The 17,385-nt window shown below is 42.4% G+C and overlaps 1 protein-coding gene across 1 annotated transcript in view; it reads right to left on the reverse strand.

The window, feature by feature from the left end:
* Nucleotides 1–17,385, reverse strand: part of cep112 (centrosomal protein 112) — a 119,417-nt gene that overhangs the window by 12,930 nt on the left and 89,102 nt on the right. Inside the window, exons 24-25 of the mRNA XM_017306138.1 lie at nucleotides 14,635–14,784; nucleotides 847–936 (exon numbers count right to left, since the gene is read on the reverse strand). Coding sequence (XP_017161627.1) covers nucleotides 847–936; nucleotides 14,635–14,784 — 240 coding nt within the window. The remainder of the gene's footprint in view (nucleotides 1–846; nucleotides 937–14,634; nucleotides 14,785–17,385) is intronic.

A 17,385-nucleotide genomic window follows, 5' to 3' on the forward strand; every position in this document is an offset into this window, starting at 1 on the left:
GTACTAATCGCTTTGCGTGGCACCGGATGCCATAATTTAATTAAACTAAGACCACCTTGCAATAAAGAGCAAGCAGAATCCCCTGCAGCGCAGCAAGGTGTGGATCAGTGACAAGTGGCTCCTGAAAACCGGTGACCCCCGTCGACTCRATTTATGACGGCCCGACTGGGAGACGTGTGACGAGTGTGTGAAGTGTGTGCAAGGGTCAGTGGGCGGATCAGAGGGAACACAGGAGAACGAATGCCTTTGGTGTACATACCGTGATACAAAGACCAACCTCCTGCGTGAGCACAGTCATTAGTTCTTTCTTCTCTGTGTGTGTCAAGGTCAAAACATAGTCTGATTACAGGGCATTCTCCACAGCCACGGGGTGCACGTGTGTGCGTGYGCGCACCAGAGCTTCCCTTTTGAACACAGGCAGCGGTGGCATTCTTGGCCCTAGGCGCTGACTCTTGAGGCCAGATCTCAAGGAATTTGGGAAATGTGCAAGGGGGCATATCGCTGACTCTGAACAGGAGAAGGAGAGACGGTAGGTGGAAGAGGGCAGAGGAGGAAAGGAGGCCAAGAATATTTTGTGTTTCTTTTGCAGCCCCCTGGAGGACTGAGTCAGAATAGTAAATCAGAAAGGAGGAGATTGCAACATGAAGCGATAAAGCAGCAAAAGAAGAAGTTATAGGACAGGATTTTATGATCAAGAAGAATATAACGGTTGTGATGCAAAAGGCTGAAGGTGAAGTTGGAAAAAAAAAAGAAAAGTGATGCAATGATGACAGGAAGCCGCAAATTGTGCAGCAAGAAACAATGGGAAAGAAGAGATAGAGGGAAGAGGACAAACAAGTTCGTTACCCTCTCTTCGGTCTCCAGCTCCTTGTTGAGCAGCTTCTTCTCGGCACTGTGCAGCTGTCTCCGCAGACTCTCCAGCTTTTCYTGCAGAGCCTGGGGACAAGAAGAGGCGTTCAAGTCGGCTGACAGACGCAAACCGAAAAACAGTTTCTGCCTGGTTTAACATGTAAGTGACGCAAACTGGTAGACACTGATCTGCAGTTTGATTTGAGCTGAGAGGAGAAGGCGCAATGCAGCTAAATGAGAGGCCACAAGAGAATCSCAAAAATATGCAGATGAGACAGAAAACCAGAGAAGGAACAGGGGATGCAGAATTTCTGTTTTTGCATGTGAAGTGAGAAAGCTGTGAAGAACTTTTTCCACAAAGTAGGAGCGTGGGGGGGGGGGAATGCTTCGCACAGAAAATGGTCAGATTGTCATAGAAGATTTTGACGGWAAAAAAATAAAACGAGCTCAGAGCGCGTTTTCGAACAGGTCAGCTCCGACATTGAGGCGCGAGTGCAACACAGAACCAGATCTTTTCAGCACACTTCATCTTTGATTAGTCTGCACGGAAAACGGAGAGAGTGATGCAGGTGTGAACGCATGCAGAACAGCACAGCAGCRAGTTTACACTTCCACATATACACACACCTCCATCAAGCGTGTGAGGCTCTGGCAACAATCAATATCCGCAGCGTCACCCCCCGCCCCCACCTCCGGAGCTGAGTGAGTGAGCCAGGTGTTGGCTTGTTGACTCTCTGAGCAGAAGGAAACACAGTCCAGGTGATAGGCATGACCACCTGATCTGCGGCCCACTCCACTGACATAAATCACGCAGACTACAAAGCCTTAGGGCAAGAACGAGCTTCTGAGCAGCACCTCCGAGAGGCACTGAGAGGTAAACAGCTGAAACTTTAGTCGGGCGTGTTATTATATGCAGGCAAACAAACAGGAGCTGAGTCTGGTGGAAAAATTCCCCTGACCTATTTACTCAGTATTTGTCAGATGTAAGGACATAAAAAGCTATATACATTTATCTAGATATCAAACTGTTCATGTTATAAGGTTTTTTGGGGGGCAAACATAAAGTCTATACCTCCACAACATGAAGTTATAATAGGATCCGATTCTTATTTTAATGTCTACAATGTGAAATTGCGCTCCTATTTAAAACAGAGGCTCCTGAAAAACAGGCATTATTTAGCTGGTTTCAGTGGTTTAGCTGTAATGTTGWTCTGGAGTAAGAAACATCTTAAAGGGGCAGTATTATATATTTTCCAAGCTCGTAGTGCCATTTTRTATCGCAAACAAGTCACTATGTTACCTTCGGTCATTATAAAAATACTGTATTTACCAAAGGTAACTTAAAAAGAAAAATGACTTCACAGTTTGATGAACTGAAACTGGTCACTGTCTCTTTAAGAAGCTTCTACTCTTTCCAAGTAAAAGGTGGTGCTCAGTGAGAGCAAGTGTGTAGGCATCACCGAATGGCTGCCATGGGACAGTCAAGGATTTCTCAAGCATAGATGAAACTCCAAGTATGTTTATGAAGAGGAAATAGCAAAATAAGATGATATAAAGTCCAAGCCCACCTCCACATTTACTAGACAGTAATTGGTTTGACACGGCAGTACAGAGTGGCAGATGAGCTGACCCGAGTAGACCCCTGTATTTTTATTAAATAAATGTATYGTCTTGAAATAAGTTTTGCTTTYRAGCAATGCAAAAAGCTAAATTGTGTAAGAAAACAAATTTATTCTGTAGGCAGGGTTTACAYATAACAGTAAAGCTAGCAGGACAAGCGATGAAGATGAGAAAAATCAACCCTCCACCCCCCTTTCTGAACCCACGCCTGATTTCCCGCACCGTGACGCAGGATATCTGGTCCACTTCTTCTGGGAAGGACGGCTAAATAGAGGGCTCCACATGTGACGTACGCTTTCTTGTGGCATCTGAATTAGACGTGCTCAGAGCACATCGGAGTTCACAAGTTCAACATTTCTCACATCATTAGCAGTATCATATGGGACGATTCTGCTGAACAACAGCAGCGCTTTGTGACTCAGAAAAAAGAAAAAAAAAACGGCTTTGGAGTTATTTAGTCATTACTGGTGTCAGACAGGATGGAGGGATGATGTTACACACTGCTAACAAGAGGCAGCTCACTGAGTCTAATAGACCGAGGCAGCATTACAGGAAAACAACACGTTTCTGAAGTCGCAAACACCTGCCCTGAGTTTGACTTTAATCCAGAGGAATCACTCTGCCGCACATCTAAAGCGACATGACAGTGGGTTTACAAATTAAGGCTTCGATGAGTTTAATTCACGAGTTTCAATTTTACTGGTGACTAAGGGGTGAAAACATACAGTTTCATACAACTGTTAATTGAAAAGAAAACAGGATCAGCATATTTTCAGTGATTTCTCACCACAAACTCAACTCAGTTTCTTTGTTCTTGTAGGCCTTTAAGGGAAAGATCGTCYGAATGTTGGCAACAGTGAAACTTTTCACAAGATATTTTGCTCAAAAGAAACCACTCTTGGTTTTACTCCTGACCACCTTTGGTCGAGAACCTCAACCCGTGTAGACTGGTACAAAATAATAACGTTTACTTCGCACAAGACTTTSCATTAAAACTTAGCTTTGAGTGTAGGTGAGAAGCTTATATACACTCATCCTACGACATATGAATATCCTGAGGGCAAGAGAAAACGGCAACARGTAGCTTTCTCTCCTGATCTGGCATGTGCTGTACTGTAAAAGTGCACCGTGTGTCGGACAAGAAGCCGATCAGCAATCTGGGATTTATTAACTATAGAGAAAATGATGATTGTAAGCAAGCCAGGAAGAGGAGTAAATTGTTTTCTTTATGAAGGGATGCAGACAGAGGAGTGTGACAGGAATGGAAAAACAGATTAAGGCATGACAGAGAAAGTTATATGGAAATCTGAAATTGCAAAGCAAGCCTTAGGAAAATAAAGAGASATGTGACTGAATCAGAAGGGGGAATGAAAGTTTAGAAAGGTGAAAATGAGAAGCATCAAGAATTTGAGGAGAGAAAAAAAAAATAGCGGGAGGGGAAAGAGAAAAAGCATGTGGCTGGCTTGCAGAGGTTGGGTCAGCGGCGCACTCCTGCCTCGCAGTTTCACAGTCAGGAGGCTTGAAGGTCTCGCTCTCTTTCTCTCTCCCTTCCTTCCCCATCAACAAATCGGGCCTCAGCCTCTCTTTCATTCCAAACTTTCACCTCAAAAGGAACAGCGGGGCACACGTGCACACAAGCACTGACAAACACTGCTTAGAGGGATTCATGCAGGTATAGGCACGCATCAATATTAACAGCACAAGTTCTAAAAATGCGAGCGCCGCGCTCAGTCAAATCAGCGCGTGGTTATTGTGCGGCGCGCACGCACGCACGCACGCACGCACGCACGCACGCACACAGACGCAGCAATGCCTGAGTCATTCTTTCCTGGGTGGTCCTCCTGCACAGATAAGGCAAGCATGTTTCCCCAGGGTGAAGTGAAAGCAACAGAGGGCAGGAGAAAACGGCAAAAGAAGAAAGAAGGGAGGGAACGGTGGGAGGAGGAAAAAAGGCCAGGGGCCTCTTTAAACTTGGTGTTTTGTTAGGAGCCGAGCTGCTCTTCATGTGCGGCGGGGGCCTTTCTATTTGCAGCGTGCTGTCAGAGGTTTCTCCCAAAGTCTGGATTAAAGAGATCCTCTAATGACACTGAGGCTGGACGACTTCAGACAGCAGCAAAAACCTCACATTGCACCGCCTCCAGCCAAGGACACACACGCACACACACACACAGAGAAAAGCAAAGGATGAGGCAGATACACACAGACATACATATACAAAGCTGTAGAGCCCACACAGACACCAGCTTCAGTAGAACAAGGCTTTGTGTGCACATATGGCTACTGATCTAATAGTAAATAATAAAAGAGGTGCTAACCTCAAGGAGAGATGGATGGTCAGAGAGATGAGCACAGCCTCTCTTTTATCTGCACTTTTATCAAAGGATTGTGGGGAAAGGTAAAGAAGAAAGAAGCAGTAGGAGGAGGAGGAGGTGGAAGAGTAAGAGTAGGAGGAGGAGGAGAGGTCTCCCTCCTGAGGTGTTTGAGAAGAGAAACTTTTGCTTTTGCTTTGCTGTCTTGTCTGCCTGCGTGTAGTAATAAAAACATGTAGTTTAGCAAGTCGACCAGGACAGCCCCTCTGAAATGTAACTCCGATATTGGTGTGAATTGACTTGCCTTTGCAGCTCTTTGATGCTTTACAGCAGTTTTCCCCGCTCACGCGTCGAGTGAGAACGTACGCGGCGACGGCACGTGGAACCGTCCCGATTCGTGAAACGCCAAACACACGCATGGCACAGCTTTACGGAGGCGCCTTCTTCGGGAGCGCTGATGAAAGTGCTGAGACAATTGCGGCGCTAATGAAGACATGCTGCAAATGAGTTATGCCCACGGGGGGAACACGCCGTAGTCTAACTTTCAGCTGCTGGGAGCTACGGTAGAAAGAGAATAGGAAACAACTCCAAAATACGTGCCATATGCCTGCTGTGTTTTCCTGCTTATTTGTGTGTCGACACTTATGAATATATTCTGTTTATCAAATGGTACATTGCTAAACAACTGTTAAGTTCAGCTCAAGTTTCAAACATAGCTGCATGTTTTAAAAACTCCAGGTTAGTGACTAATTCCAGTTTTTTTTGTTCGCCGGCAGAAGAAGGCCTCCATGAGCTGTTCCACTTCCCACGTTCCTTTGTGGCGTCCTGGAATGTAATCCCTCCCTTATTTCCTCCCTCTCTGATACGAGGATAAAACAATTCGCAGAGCCGGAAAAGTAATCAATCAGCTGACGACGCAATGCACACGAGTTGAGTTGCACGAACATGCAAAACATTTGCAGAGACATTATTTGATTAAATATCTATTGGCTGATTGATCAGTTCAACTAAATTATTCAAAGTGAGCGAGCAACACTAAAGGTTTCCAGTTTTCTATCCTTCAAAATCTAGTCCAGAGAGAGAAAGCGGCTATATTGCGCAGCTCTGCAGGTAAACAAAAATGATTATATGTGGCATAGCATGATGAGCCCGGTTATTACAGTTGGAGTTAGATCCTTACCTAACAAGATATTTCCACAACTTCATAAAATTCAATGAGTTTTATTACCGATAGAAAAAGTTAGGTGCTGTAATACGTTCACCTTCCTGTTAATCTTTCCTGTCCAACTCTCTATTGTTGCAATAAATGTGTGAGAAATTTCTAGAAGTTTGAATGTTGAAAACCATATTTCAGGCGGTCATTGTTGTGTCTGACTCTCTGCTTTTCAAGATGCAGTCAACATTTTCAACAAATCTGTACCCTGGGCAGTCCCAGCTGAACAACATGTACTCTGTGTCTGTAAGGCTACAGTGAACCTGTAAGTGATGCAGGATGAGGTTGTCTGCTGAAATAACCAAGCGCCTCTTGGGAGCAGACGTTACCTTGGGTGATGTGTCTTCAAAAATATCAACACATGGCTCTGATGCACCTTCTTACCATCACAGCAGCTGACTTTTACACCTTTCACTTTCTCAACTTTTGCACAGACAAACCGTTGACCAGTTTCTCTAAAGCAACCTGGACTGATTTTTTTTCTGAACACAAAACATGTTTTCTTTCTGTCCAGTCTAGAAGAAGATGTACCAAAAGAGCTTTGTAAAGTTTCTGTACATGTTCAGGTTACAATTCTGGATGAACTGCTGTGAACGACAAGAAATTTCCAAAGCAGCTCCGGCCATGTGGTTTTAATGATCACAGAAAGATAACATAGCGTTTCTTATGTAATATAGCCTTGGGAATTAATTATGCTAATCAATACTTTTTATTAAAGAGGGAGGCTCCACCTTGGAGCTGCAGTTTCCAGCTGAGCCTCCACCTCACAGAGCAGCCCTCCACCACACCGTCCCCACACAGCTCCTCCAGACTAGCAGCAGCAGCGACAAACACAATCCTGGTGGAACTGCATGTCTGCTGAGCTCATCATATGAACTACCTCTCAGAACAACGGTTTGATGTGCTGAAGGCAGAGTGTTGGAAACATTAGGATCCCAATTTCAAGGTGTCAAATTCCTAAGTCCAATTTATTTGAAGTTATGTTTGGTATATATATATATATATATATATATATATATATATATATATATAGTTTTTTAACATAGCTACTTGATTTGGCTATAAGATAGCACTATATGCCTGGAAAATACATAATACTGGCCCTTTAACAGATCACCATAAGTGTGGCCCTCTATATAGAAGCAGGTATTTTCACCATTTGATGATCTGGAACGTACAGGTGCAAGTTAAAACAATATGAAGGTGGAACAACATCAGCCATGACTATCAGAAACATTTGTACTCGTTCATTAAATGCTGAAGTTCATGATAGTACATGAGACCAAAGAAGAGACTTTTGGCCATGATGCAACACTCCATGTTTGGAAACAATGTCAGACAAAATATCAGAGCAAACCACTCTTACTAACTAACTGTCAAACATGATGATGGAGGGCTGATACTTTGGGCATCCTGCAGCCAATAATTCAGCCAGGAAGTTTTCTTGAGTAAGAATAATGGCCATCTGTCTGACAACTCAATGTTAGCCCAAACTGCATCATGAAATAAAAATGATCCAAAATAATCAATCTGTTCTAATGGCCCAGCCAAAGTTCAGACATTACTCTGATTGAAATGCTATGGTGAGAACTTAAGGAAGCTTCACAGAAACAAATGTTTGTAAATCTTAATGGGCTGAAGCAACGTAAAGTAGATTGGGACAAAATTCTTCCATGGCAACGTGAAACAGACATGGAAGGTGATTCTACAAGGGTTTGAATCAGGGAGTGCTCTTTGCTATTGCCACGACTTTGCTAAACGTTATGGGAACTTATCAGTTTGCCAATTTAAAGAATCACAACTTGTTAAATTGTAGCCTATCACATATGCTACAAAAAGGAATACATGGAGATAGAAAGATGTTAAAATTATACATTTTATTGCCCTTAAATTATCTAAATGAACTGAACCACATGCATCTTCATATCCTCTAAAATACACAAAGTACTGTTCTGATATCACATTTTGCCAGGTCATGACATATATGTTGACAAAATCTGTCAAACGCAGGGTAAACATGTGCAAAACCACTAACCTCTCTAGCATTTTCTGCTGTAGTCCACACTAAATGAAGGGCATTTTCCATGACATACAGACACACAAGGCTTCACTAATGTGGTGAAATTCGCATAACAGCACTAAATATAAATTCACACTGTCACACATTTGTGCTCATTCACAAAAGCAAAGCAAGAACAAAGCCACGGAAACACAGATGGCTGAGAAACTTTAGTAAACAAGCACTCGGCTCAAGGTTGACGCAAAGATCTCGCGGTTGTTTTGAAGGACGTGGACGCACACTGGAACGGCGGGGGGAGCGGACAAATGCGCGCTTGCGTACACAAAATGTTTGAAGCAGCTCTTTGCCTCTGCAGCAGGGAGGATCCAGCACACCTGTTCTTGATCCAGTGCTGCCATTCCTTCCCACAGGCAAAGTCATCCTTTCAACCCTCTCAGAAACCAATGCATATATAACCACACAACTACAGATGAACTGCAGCTGCTACAACTAGCCGCGGCCRAAGTGCGCGCGTTTGTGTGGCTCAATGTGTGCGCACAGGACCCCCTGTTAATATTACGCATGCACAAAAGCCCAGCAACTAGTTCACAAAGACTACATCGACTGAGTTTGACAAAGACCACACTGTGTAGCGCACAAGCAACAGCACACCTTATATATTCCCTCTCATCCTCAAACACAGGGAGACAATGGTCACTGTTGCATTATGTAACGTGTCTACTGTCATTTCACCCAGAGGACCAGGACCTTCTCTTTGACTCGTTGCAGAAGTTGCTGCTGGATGTGCCGGGATCAAAAAGTCTGTCTTCCTATGTGGGTGTGTGACACAGACTGTGTGAAGGTGTATGCTCAAGAATGCAACAGTGCCCAGAAAAGGGCACTAACTCAAAGGCCTGTTGTGTGAGAGACAGAGACAGATAAAGACTTGAGGACCCGAGTTAGGAGAAAACTGGGGAGGCTGCATGTGGGCCCACAAACACTGGGCTATATAGGTGGGAGAGTGTGCATATGTTTGCGTGCGTGCGTGCATGGAAAAGATTCAGCAGGTAGAAAGACAGGAAGCACTGCTGTGGGGAGCAGGAACAGMGGTGCTGATCAAAGCCCAGGCGGGTGACACTATGGGCGGAGTGCCATTGTTTATTCACCAGCCACCTCTTCCTTTTGGCAGGGCGAGGTGAGCGCGTGTGCTTGCGAATGTGAGTGCAGAAGCAGAGTTTGAGACAGAAAGAGTTCGGAGATACAGAGTTGGAAAGATAGGGTGTGCCAGAGAAAAGACACAAGGTGTTTGTGTGTGCACCTTGCTCTTGGCAGGCTAATGTCGGCTTCAGTTCAGTCAGGTATGGCGTGTGCACACTCATACTCTGTATGCATGAATAGGTAGAAAGGCTATATGTGAAGATAGTCATTAAAACCTGAAACATGTTATCAAAGAACCAGCATATACATTTTTCTTTATCAGATGAAAAGAAAAAAACAAACAAACACGTGGAGACACCAGTTACTGAAATCAGACAATTTAAACTGCCAACCAAACACAGGGTGTGTCTTGTAGAGTACACTTTACAATCTAGGTAGCATCTATATGGGCCAAAACACATGATCAGGGTAGGTATTTATCCCAGATAATGGCCCTAGTAAAGAAATGGTACTTTGGTTTTAATGGCTGGAGAGTACTTAGTATTTCTGATTCATTTGTTTCAGCGGGATAATGATCAGCCATTTTGTGTTTATTTCAACGCTTTCTGTCGCAGGACACCGTGTATAAATGTTGTATTTGCAATAAAGAAAGAGGATTCCAGCCGCACACAACTGAAAGTTAACATATTGACAGGACAGACATCAATTGTGAATGCTGAGTTTTTGACGTTTGTTAAGACTACGGATATACACAAAATGTGCCCTTTTGATGGCCACACCAAAACATTGACTTTGTTGTCCTTTTGCCAACAAAGTCAACACTGGATTTGGCAGACCAATATGCACCCAAGCTATAACATTAAGAACCAGATTTAGCATCTGGAAATTGTTCCCAAGGATGAATCAGACTCGTGCAGCTCCACAATTCTCTTCCTGAGATCTTGGCTGATTTTTTTGGCTTTTCCAAATCTGTTAAACAGCAGTGTGTTTGAGGCGTGGCCTTAGAATACATCCACAGGTGTGCCTCTAATTCAAATGTGTCAGTTAACCAATCAGAGGTTTCACATGAAAAGCCTTCCCATGATCATCTGAGCTCTCCCTCGTTGTTAAAAGAGAAAGCAAACATTTTGTATGGAAACTTTTGAATTCACATAAAAAAATTGTTTTCACTGGGTTTCCTGGGATTTAGCATATGGAAATAATTTTGGTAATTCTAACTAACCGAGAACAAGATACGTTTGGTCTGATTTAACTTCAGACGGTGAAAAAAAAGGTGCATGTGTCCTTTTATTTGGTGTACGTAAATATCTAGTTTCAACTGTATGTATGCATTTTTGTTCCTCTATACATTCCCAGCAGAGCAATTCCAGAGGAATATCCTATATGATCATAATGCTTACGAATGAACAGACCATTCCAAAAAGTGTAATAAACTGTGAGACAAGAAAACCGATGTAATAACTAGCAAAGAAAAAAATTGTTCCTCCAGTAATAACATTACACATACAAAAAACTAAGATAATGAGCATACTTAACTTTACTGCCGATTAACTAAAAACAGGCTTTAATGATGCGCAAAGGTCTGTGCAGCTAACACCCACATTTAAGAGGTCCAGGAGCAGCAGAGCCACAGAGGGAGCTAAATTCAGGCTAGAAACGACAGAATGGGGCTGCTAAAGAGAGGGGGGAAAAAAAGGACATCTGATCCAGTGCAGCATGCATTCAGAGCAACTGTTTCGGGATTATCCCAATTCAAATGTGCGGCTAACTTTGATGTTATTTTCTTCCCCTGCTATTGTCTGAAGCCCCTCGCTCTCTTCATAATCCGAGGCCTTTGAAGTGAGCAGCGTGGAAACAATGTCAGCAGGCGACACACTAACTCCGATGGCCCACTGACAGCTCTCCGCCGCTCCTTTCTTTCCCCACCTTTTGTCTCAACTTCTACACTTCCTCTATCCTTTCATTGCTCTTTCCCCCTGCCTTTAGTCTCAAACAGTGTCACCTCGCCTCTTTCCTTTAGCTACTTGATGCTTCAAATCTTTCTGTAACTTCCTTATTTTCTCCTCTTTATTATCTGTTAGGCCATATCAACCCCCTCTCTCCCACCACACATAAGTCTGGTCTTCACTAAATTATTCAAGCATTAATTGGAATCTCATTAGCTGGTGTTTAACGCAAGGGGAACGTTATAATGAAGACACAGATAATGAAAGCTGTTGTCTGCTCATAACACTGATGCCAAGAGAAATGTAACAGCTTATGGCACAAAAGACAAAATGTGTGTGTTGTGTGTCAGTGTAGTAAGAGTGTGAACAATGACACTGATTTTCTGTGCTGTTTTAGAATTGTAGTCTGCCTGTAATTTCTGCAATGGCAGTGGAGGAAGTGAACAAAGCTGTTCAGTGTGCGCTGGCCACGCTTCCAAATACTGAACTAACACCAACTGCCATCTTGTTCAGCTCAGCACTTCTCTTTTCTAATTGGGGGATGCTAGCTTACAGAGCAGACAATTTCAGGTAAGCTTCATAGCGTCTAACTGGTGCACTACATATGTCATGGCCAAATGTTGGCAATTGTATAAAATTTAAGACTTCCACGGCTTCAGCAAGTAATGGTTTCTCAATAGCTGAAGTCAAATGATCAAGTCATTTGTAGGATTCTGGAGAACTTGTCTACGTGCTGAAGAGGTAATTTTGTCATTTGGTGTATTTAGACAGACCTGGGACAAATCTAAAAGTGCCCTCCAGGACTAGAGTTGCCCACCTCTACTTTAAGGGTTTTTTTTTTTTTTTTTGAATGGAGGAAAAACTTATTAGGATGTTCAAAACAACCTAAGATCACCTGGACCTCAATATACTGACACACCACAATGCTTTGTTTGCTGTTTTTTTCCAGCGATTTTCAATTTGGTAAAGTTTGCATGAGTCTGCACAAATAGCCTACCTAGTTACCCCTGGTGCAAAGGATAAAGAAAAATATCTGCAAATGTGAGAAAAAGCAACAGAACTGACCTTAGTGGGCAGTCTACCAAACACAATATGAATACTAAGAGTTTTGCAGCCGGAGGTACTGGTACATAGCACAAAGTAGGTGCAACGATAAAAACTGAGTTAAAGACCAAAACTAGTACGTGCTGAGTGTTATGCAGGAAACTGGTGAACTCAATATGCCCCAGGAGAATTTAATTGAGCATACGGAAAGGCTTTTAAATTAATAATATGATAGGAATATATATCTTGATTGTATTGATTTAATCAATTAAATAAAGTTACAGAAACTACACTAATTATATCTAAACAAATTTTTGAATTTGAAAATCTGTCAAATTTGTGACTTTATACTTCAACAAGCAATTGCCTCTGGCTTTCACAGAATAATGCTTTTCTGATGAATCCTTTGCATTTGTACATACTTAGATTAAAACAGAAGCCTTCCCTATGTGTGGGATATGGTTGTTACTTTCTGTTGTGGAGTAAAATGAAAGGCTGTGGAAAAACGTAAACTCTGGACAAGGAGCAAAGATCTAAGGGTCGGCTCACAAACCTGCCTTCTTCCTATACAAGGCAGCTGCGGCCACAAACAGACTAAGTTGTGTTTGGAAACATGTACTGATCCCAGACCAGACACAACAACTCTTTATTTAGGGAGCCACACCCAATCAACTGCCAGTGCAACTGTCTTCCAGCCTGCTTTATGCACAATAAAGGACCTTATGTCCGAAAACTCATCTGGTTGCTGCTTTGTCTATACATTTTAAAAGGGGCTGAAGGGGAATTAGGTTGTATTTTAGGACATAAACAGTTACAGCCTATAAGACTCTAGTCTGGGTGTGAAGTTAAATTGTAAAACACAGTGACAGTGATGATCAAGGCACGGGGTGCAGCAGGCGGATATATATGACTTTCACTCAGACACTTAAAGACACTATGGAGTTTGAAACTAGCCATAAAAATGACAAAGCACATGCAAACAGTGAGTGGGCTCCAACAAAAGAACAAGCGACCCGTGTCTACTCTATTAAAGTCAAACCCAGACAGGACTTTTTTTTTAAAGAATGAAGTTTGCAGACAGCCCCCTACTTGACACAGTTGAGGGTAAATGTCCACAACTATATATATGAAAACACAAGAAGCAACACCTAGAAGGCTAACAGCCTTACGCCAACTCAGGTTATGAGAAAGTAAAACTATTTAGATTCATGTTAATGAAACCCTTCACACAATGATAATACATTATTTTAAGCTTAAAACAACAAAGAGAAGAAGCACACAGCTACACTTTGCACTTTTTATTTGATAAATTTAGGGATGTTCTGATGCAACCCTAAACCCGAACAGAACAGGTATCAGTATTACTTGACGAAATTCAAACCCTAACACGTGTTGTTGCACAATCAGCAAGCCATGAAGTCAGTTGCATTTTGCATGCCTGGCTTGAAAAGCTGCATTTCACATTATTTTTCTACTTTAAAAACTCTTTCACAAAACTATTGTTTTGTCTAAAAGTTTTTTTCAAAATTCACAATGATTTTCACAGTTAAGGAAATATAGAACCTGCAAAAGCTACAGACCAAAAAAATGAGGAACAAGAAGGAAGGACATGATGAAGGAATCGAGGAAGGGGTTAAGACACAGAAACAATGTGAGAAAGAAGAGACACAAGAAAAGAAGAATACAATAAAGGACAAATAGGGAGGAGAAAAATGGCATAAGAAATTAGGAAATAAAGATAAAAGGAGAAAAAGAAATAAGGAAGGAAAGAAAGAAAACTACAAAAAAAGAAGGATACAAGAAAGGAAAGACATATGAAGGATGCATATGTCAGAAGAAAGAAAGGACATTATGGAGGACAGAAGAAAAGAAGGAAAGTTATGAGAAATAAAGAAAAAGATGAAAAATCAAGGAAAAGTCAGTAAGGAAAGAAGGGCACAGGGAATAAATAAATGAAGATACATGAAGGACAACTCAGAAAAGACAAAGAGACAAAATGAGTGACCCTGTGAAAAAAGGAAGGAAGGAAAAACTCAGGAAAGAACGTGAGAAAGAAAAAGAAAGGTATATGGGATAAAACAAAGAGTTTAGTAAAAAAATGAAGACGGGCAGAAAGAGGAGAAAAAAATGGTAGACACAGGACAGGATTTAAGGAAGGATAAAAACAAGAAAGGATGGAGGGAATGTCATGATTTTAATCAATTTAATGTAGCATCAGATTAGGGCTCAGTCTCTGCAAATGTCCAAAAATGGTACTTAATCTGTATTATGTCAGGCTGCCCCAGGGCAGTTGTAAATATAATCTAGTAACTTGCATCATCAGTGTGAGAATGTGCGTGTCAATGGAAACGACTGATTTCATTGTAAAGCAACTTTGTTTTGAGAGTTGGAAAGCACCATCTAAATCTAATGTCATTTCATTTCATCAGTAAGAAAATATCCTGACTGGGACATCTCTGGATCAGACACGACTGCGAAGAAGTTGCCAGCACAAACCTTGTTGGCCTGCTCGGCATCGTGGGTAATCGCCTGTCTCTCTTCGTCCCACCGAGCATTGGCCTCCTTCAGCTGTTTCTCCATCGCCTGCTTCAGGCGAACAGCCTCTTCTTTAGAGTCGCATACCGACGTCTGCAGCTCTGCAATCAGCTGGCAAAAAATGGGGGGAAGAAGAAAAAAACGTGATGATTTTACTTGGGACTCCACAAATCTGAACGAAGGAGTCAACGTTGAACTAGTCAGGCAGCTTTCATAACAAACATTTCACTGTAAAAACAGAATCTGGACAGCGAGCAGTCACCTTGAAAGGCATCTTTTTTCTTACTCATCTCATGTCTTTTTTAGAGACAAGACAGGAGACAAAGAATTAGAAAGAGAAAAGAGATGAGGGAGTTAAAAAAMCCCCCAAAAAACCCAACTTCCTTCTCGTAAGAGCTCGTCGACTTTGTGTTGGTGAACTTGTGGTGCACGCTAAGATGAAAAGGAAGTGGCTAGTCTTTGAAAATCTCCCGTCCAAATTAACATTCTATTTAAGCCGCAGTTCGGGAGAAGATGAGGAAAGATGAGAGCGGGTGAAAGAAAGAGGAGGATGGGGGAAGAGGAGGGGTGGCTGCGTGGTGGTTCTGGAGCTAGCTCTGGGCTAGACGGATAATTGTTTACCGTGTTCACACGTCGGAGAACTAGGCCTGCTGGAATCTGTAGGCTGTGTGGGAGTACGGCAGGTAAGCCTCTACAGCTTGCCCACAGACAGACGGAGATGATGAGGGTGGAGCAACGGCAAAATGTAGATTAAGATTACTGTATGAAACCACATTGTTCTCTACAAATAAAAAAAAAATACTAATAATTAGCTATATTTGCACATGAACTTTCAGCTCTCGTCCACTGGGCCCCCCCTCCCCCGCCTCCCAGCTCCCTCTGTGGACGGTCAGGGATAAAGTAATGGCCTCTCATCCAATACCACCCACCATAACCTCATCATTAAGCAGCGAGAGAGAGAGCGCAGCCCTGTTCAGTTCACAGGTCACCCAGGAGGACCACTCTCAGCGAGGTGCTTAACACACACGGCCGAATCTGAGAGACGTTAATTAGGTAAGTCCGTGTGTACGAATGAGCAAAAAGGGGAGACAAAAGTGAAACGGACGAAATATGCATGAGAGACGGTTGTGTGCGCTCAAGCACGTAACATACACCGCTGTATCTACTGTGTCTTTATTCCCCCTAGGATAATGTACGGTATGGTATGCTTTTAATTGGGCTATTAGCCATGCAGCTGAGCTCATGAGCGATGCACCCCTGTCAGTCACTAAGGGGTTAACAACTGGGGTTATCCTTTGAGTTTCAAAGACCTCTTGTTTACATTTGACTGAGTTGTCCCAAGGGGAGGGCTGAAAAAAACCTCAAGGCTCCACCTTTACATTTTAAAACAGAGCTGATGAAGCGCAAAAAACACTCTGAATTAATCAAGCGTCTTAGTATTATTGCAAAAACCATGCATCTTTAACACCATTCTCTTTACGGCATGCTTCAAATCTTTCACACAAAGACTCTTCATTAATATCACAGCGTGTTTGTTAAACATGTGCCAGCTTTTTGCTCCCAAAACAGAGGATTAATCACTTATTGCACGTCTGCGGTGGCACACTTCGTCACCGAAGCGGCCAAACATGACTGAACTTTCACACAGCATCCGACTTCTTTTGAAGTCGAGCATTGTGTAACTTAATAAGCTACCGTTCTTTCACAACATCTGCTTGTCAACCTGGCTTTCAACTTGGAGCTTTTGCCAACTAACCCAAAATGTGTGTGTGTGTTTGCGTGTACAGGTAGGGGAGTAGAGTGGGGATTTACAGGTGGCAAGAAAGAAAAACAACAACCCCCACCCCTTTTGAATACTCTCTTTGAGGAACAAGGTGCAATTATGGTCAAATGATTGTAATATTTTAGCTCGACATAATCATGAAGAAAACCTTTTTCTTCTGTTGTGTAAACAGTACTTAATGGTGTTTTAGATCTTTAAGCCGGTGAAGGGAAAAGTGCTTGAACTTCCCAAAGCATTTTTGCTGAATGGAAATTTTTTAAAGGAAGCAATAGTTCTGCTTGGAGAGAAGAATTACCCCGGATTTAAATGGGCTGAGGTGACATGTCCTAATGGCAAACACATGGCTCCGAAAAACAAGTGCAGGTTCAAGTCGACAGGAGGGGAATAAAGGTGAAGAGATGCAGTAAACGGGGATCAGAGGACAAGGAACACTATAAAAATATAAGAAAGAGAGAAAAAGACTTAAACAGATGTTTGGTGTGATCAAGTATGGAGGCTCTGCCGATATAAAGAAAGCACTGCAAAATGTTGCAGGAATAAGGCGGCTACAGCAACCTTGAGCCACCGTAGCCCTGGGCTAGAACGTGGAGAAATGGGCCGCTCTTGTTTTCTCCAATGTGGTTTCGATAACAGCAGAGGTTCAAGGTAGTAAAGGATTCAAATGGTCAAGTTTTTCTGAGTTTTGGATACAGTTTTTCTACTGCTTTCTTTCACCAACACACAAAACACTACATGACAAACTGGCATGCATAAATCTTTTACACCTGGAAAAATTCAGAATCATCAACTGGTGATTTTCAACTTCATCTGCCCCGACTGGCAGCGTGGATCTTACTGCAGAAAGAAGATTTTATTTTATTTTTTGTCTCAGCAAGGTGTTCAAAAATAACAGAAACACAAAAAACTGTAAGTAGCTTTTTAAAAGAAAA

Source organism: Poecilia reticulata, linkage group LG8 (genome assembly GCF_000633615.1).
Source record: "Poecilia reticulata strain Guanapo linkage group LG8, Guppy_female_1.0+MT, whole genome shotgun sequence".
NCBI lineage: Eukaryota > Metazoa > Chordata > Actinopteri > Cyprinodontiformes > Poeciliidae > Poecilia > Poecilia reticulata.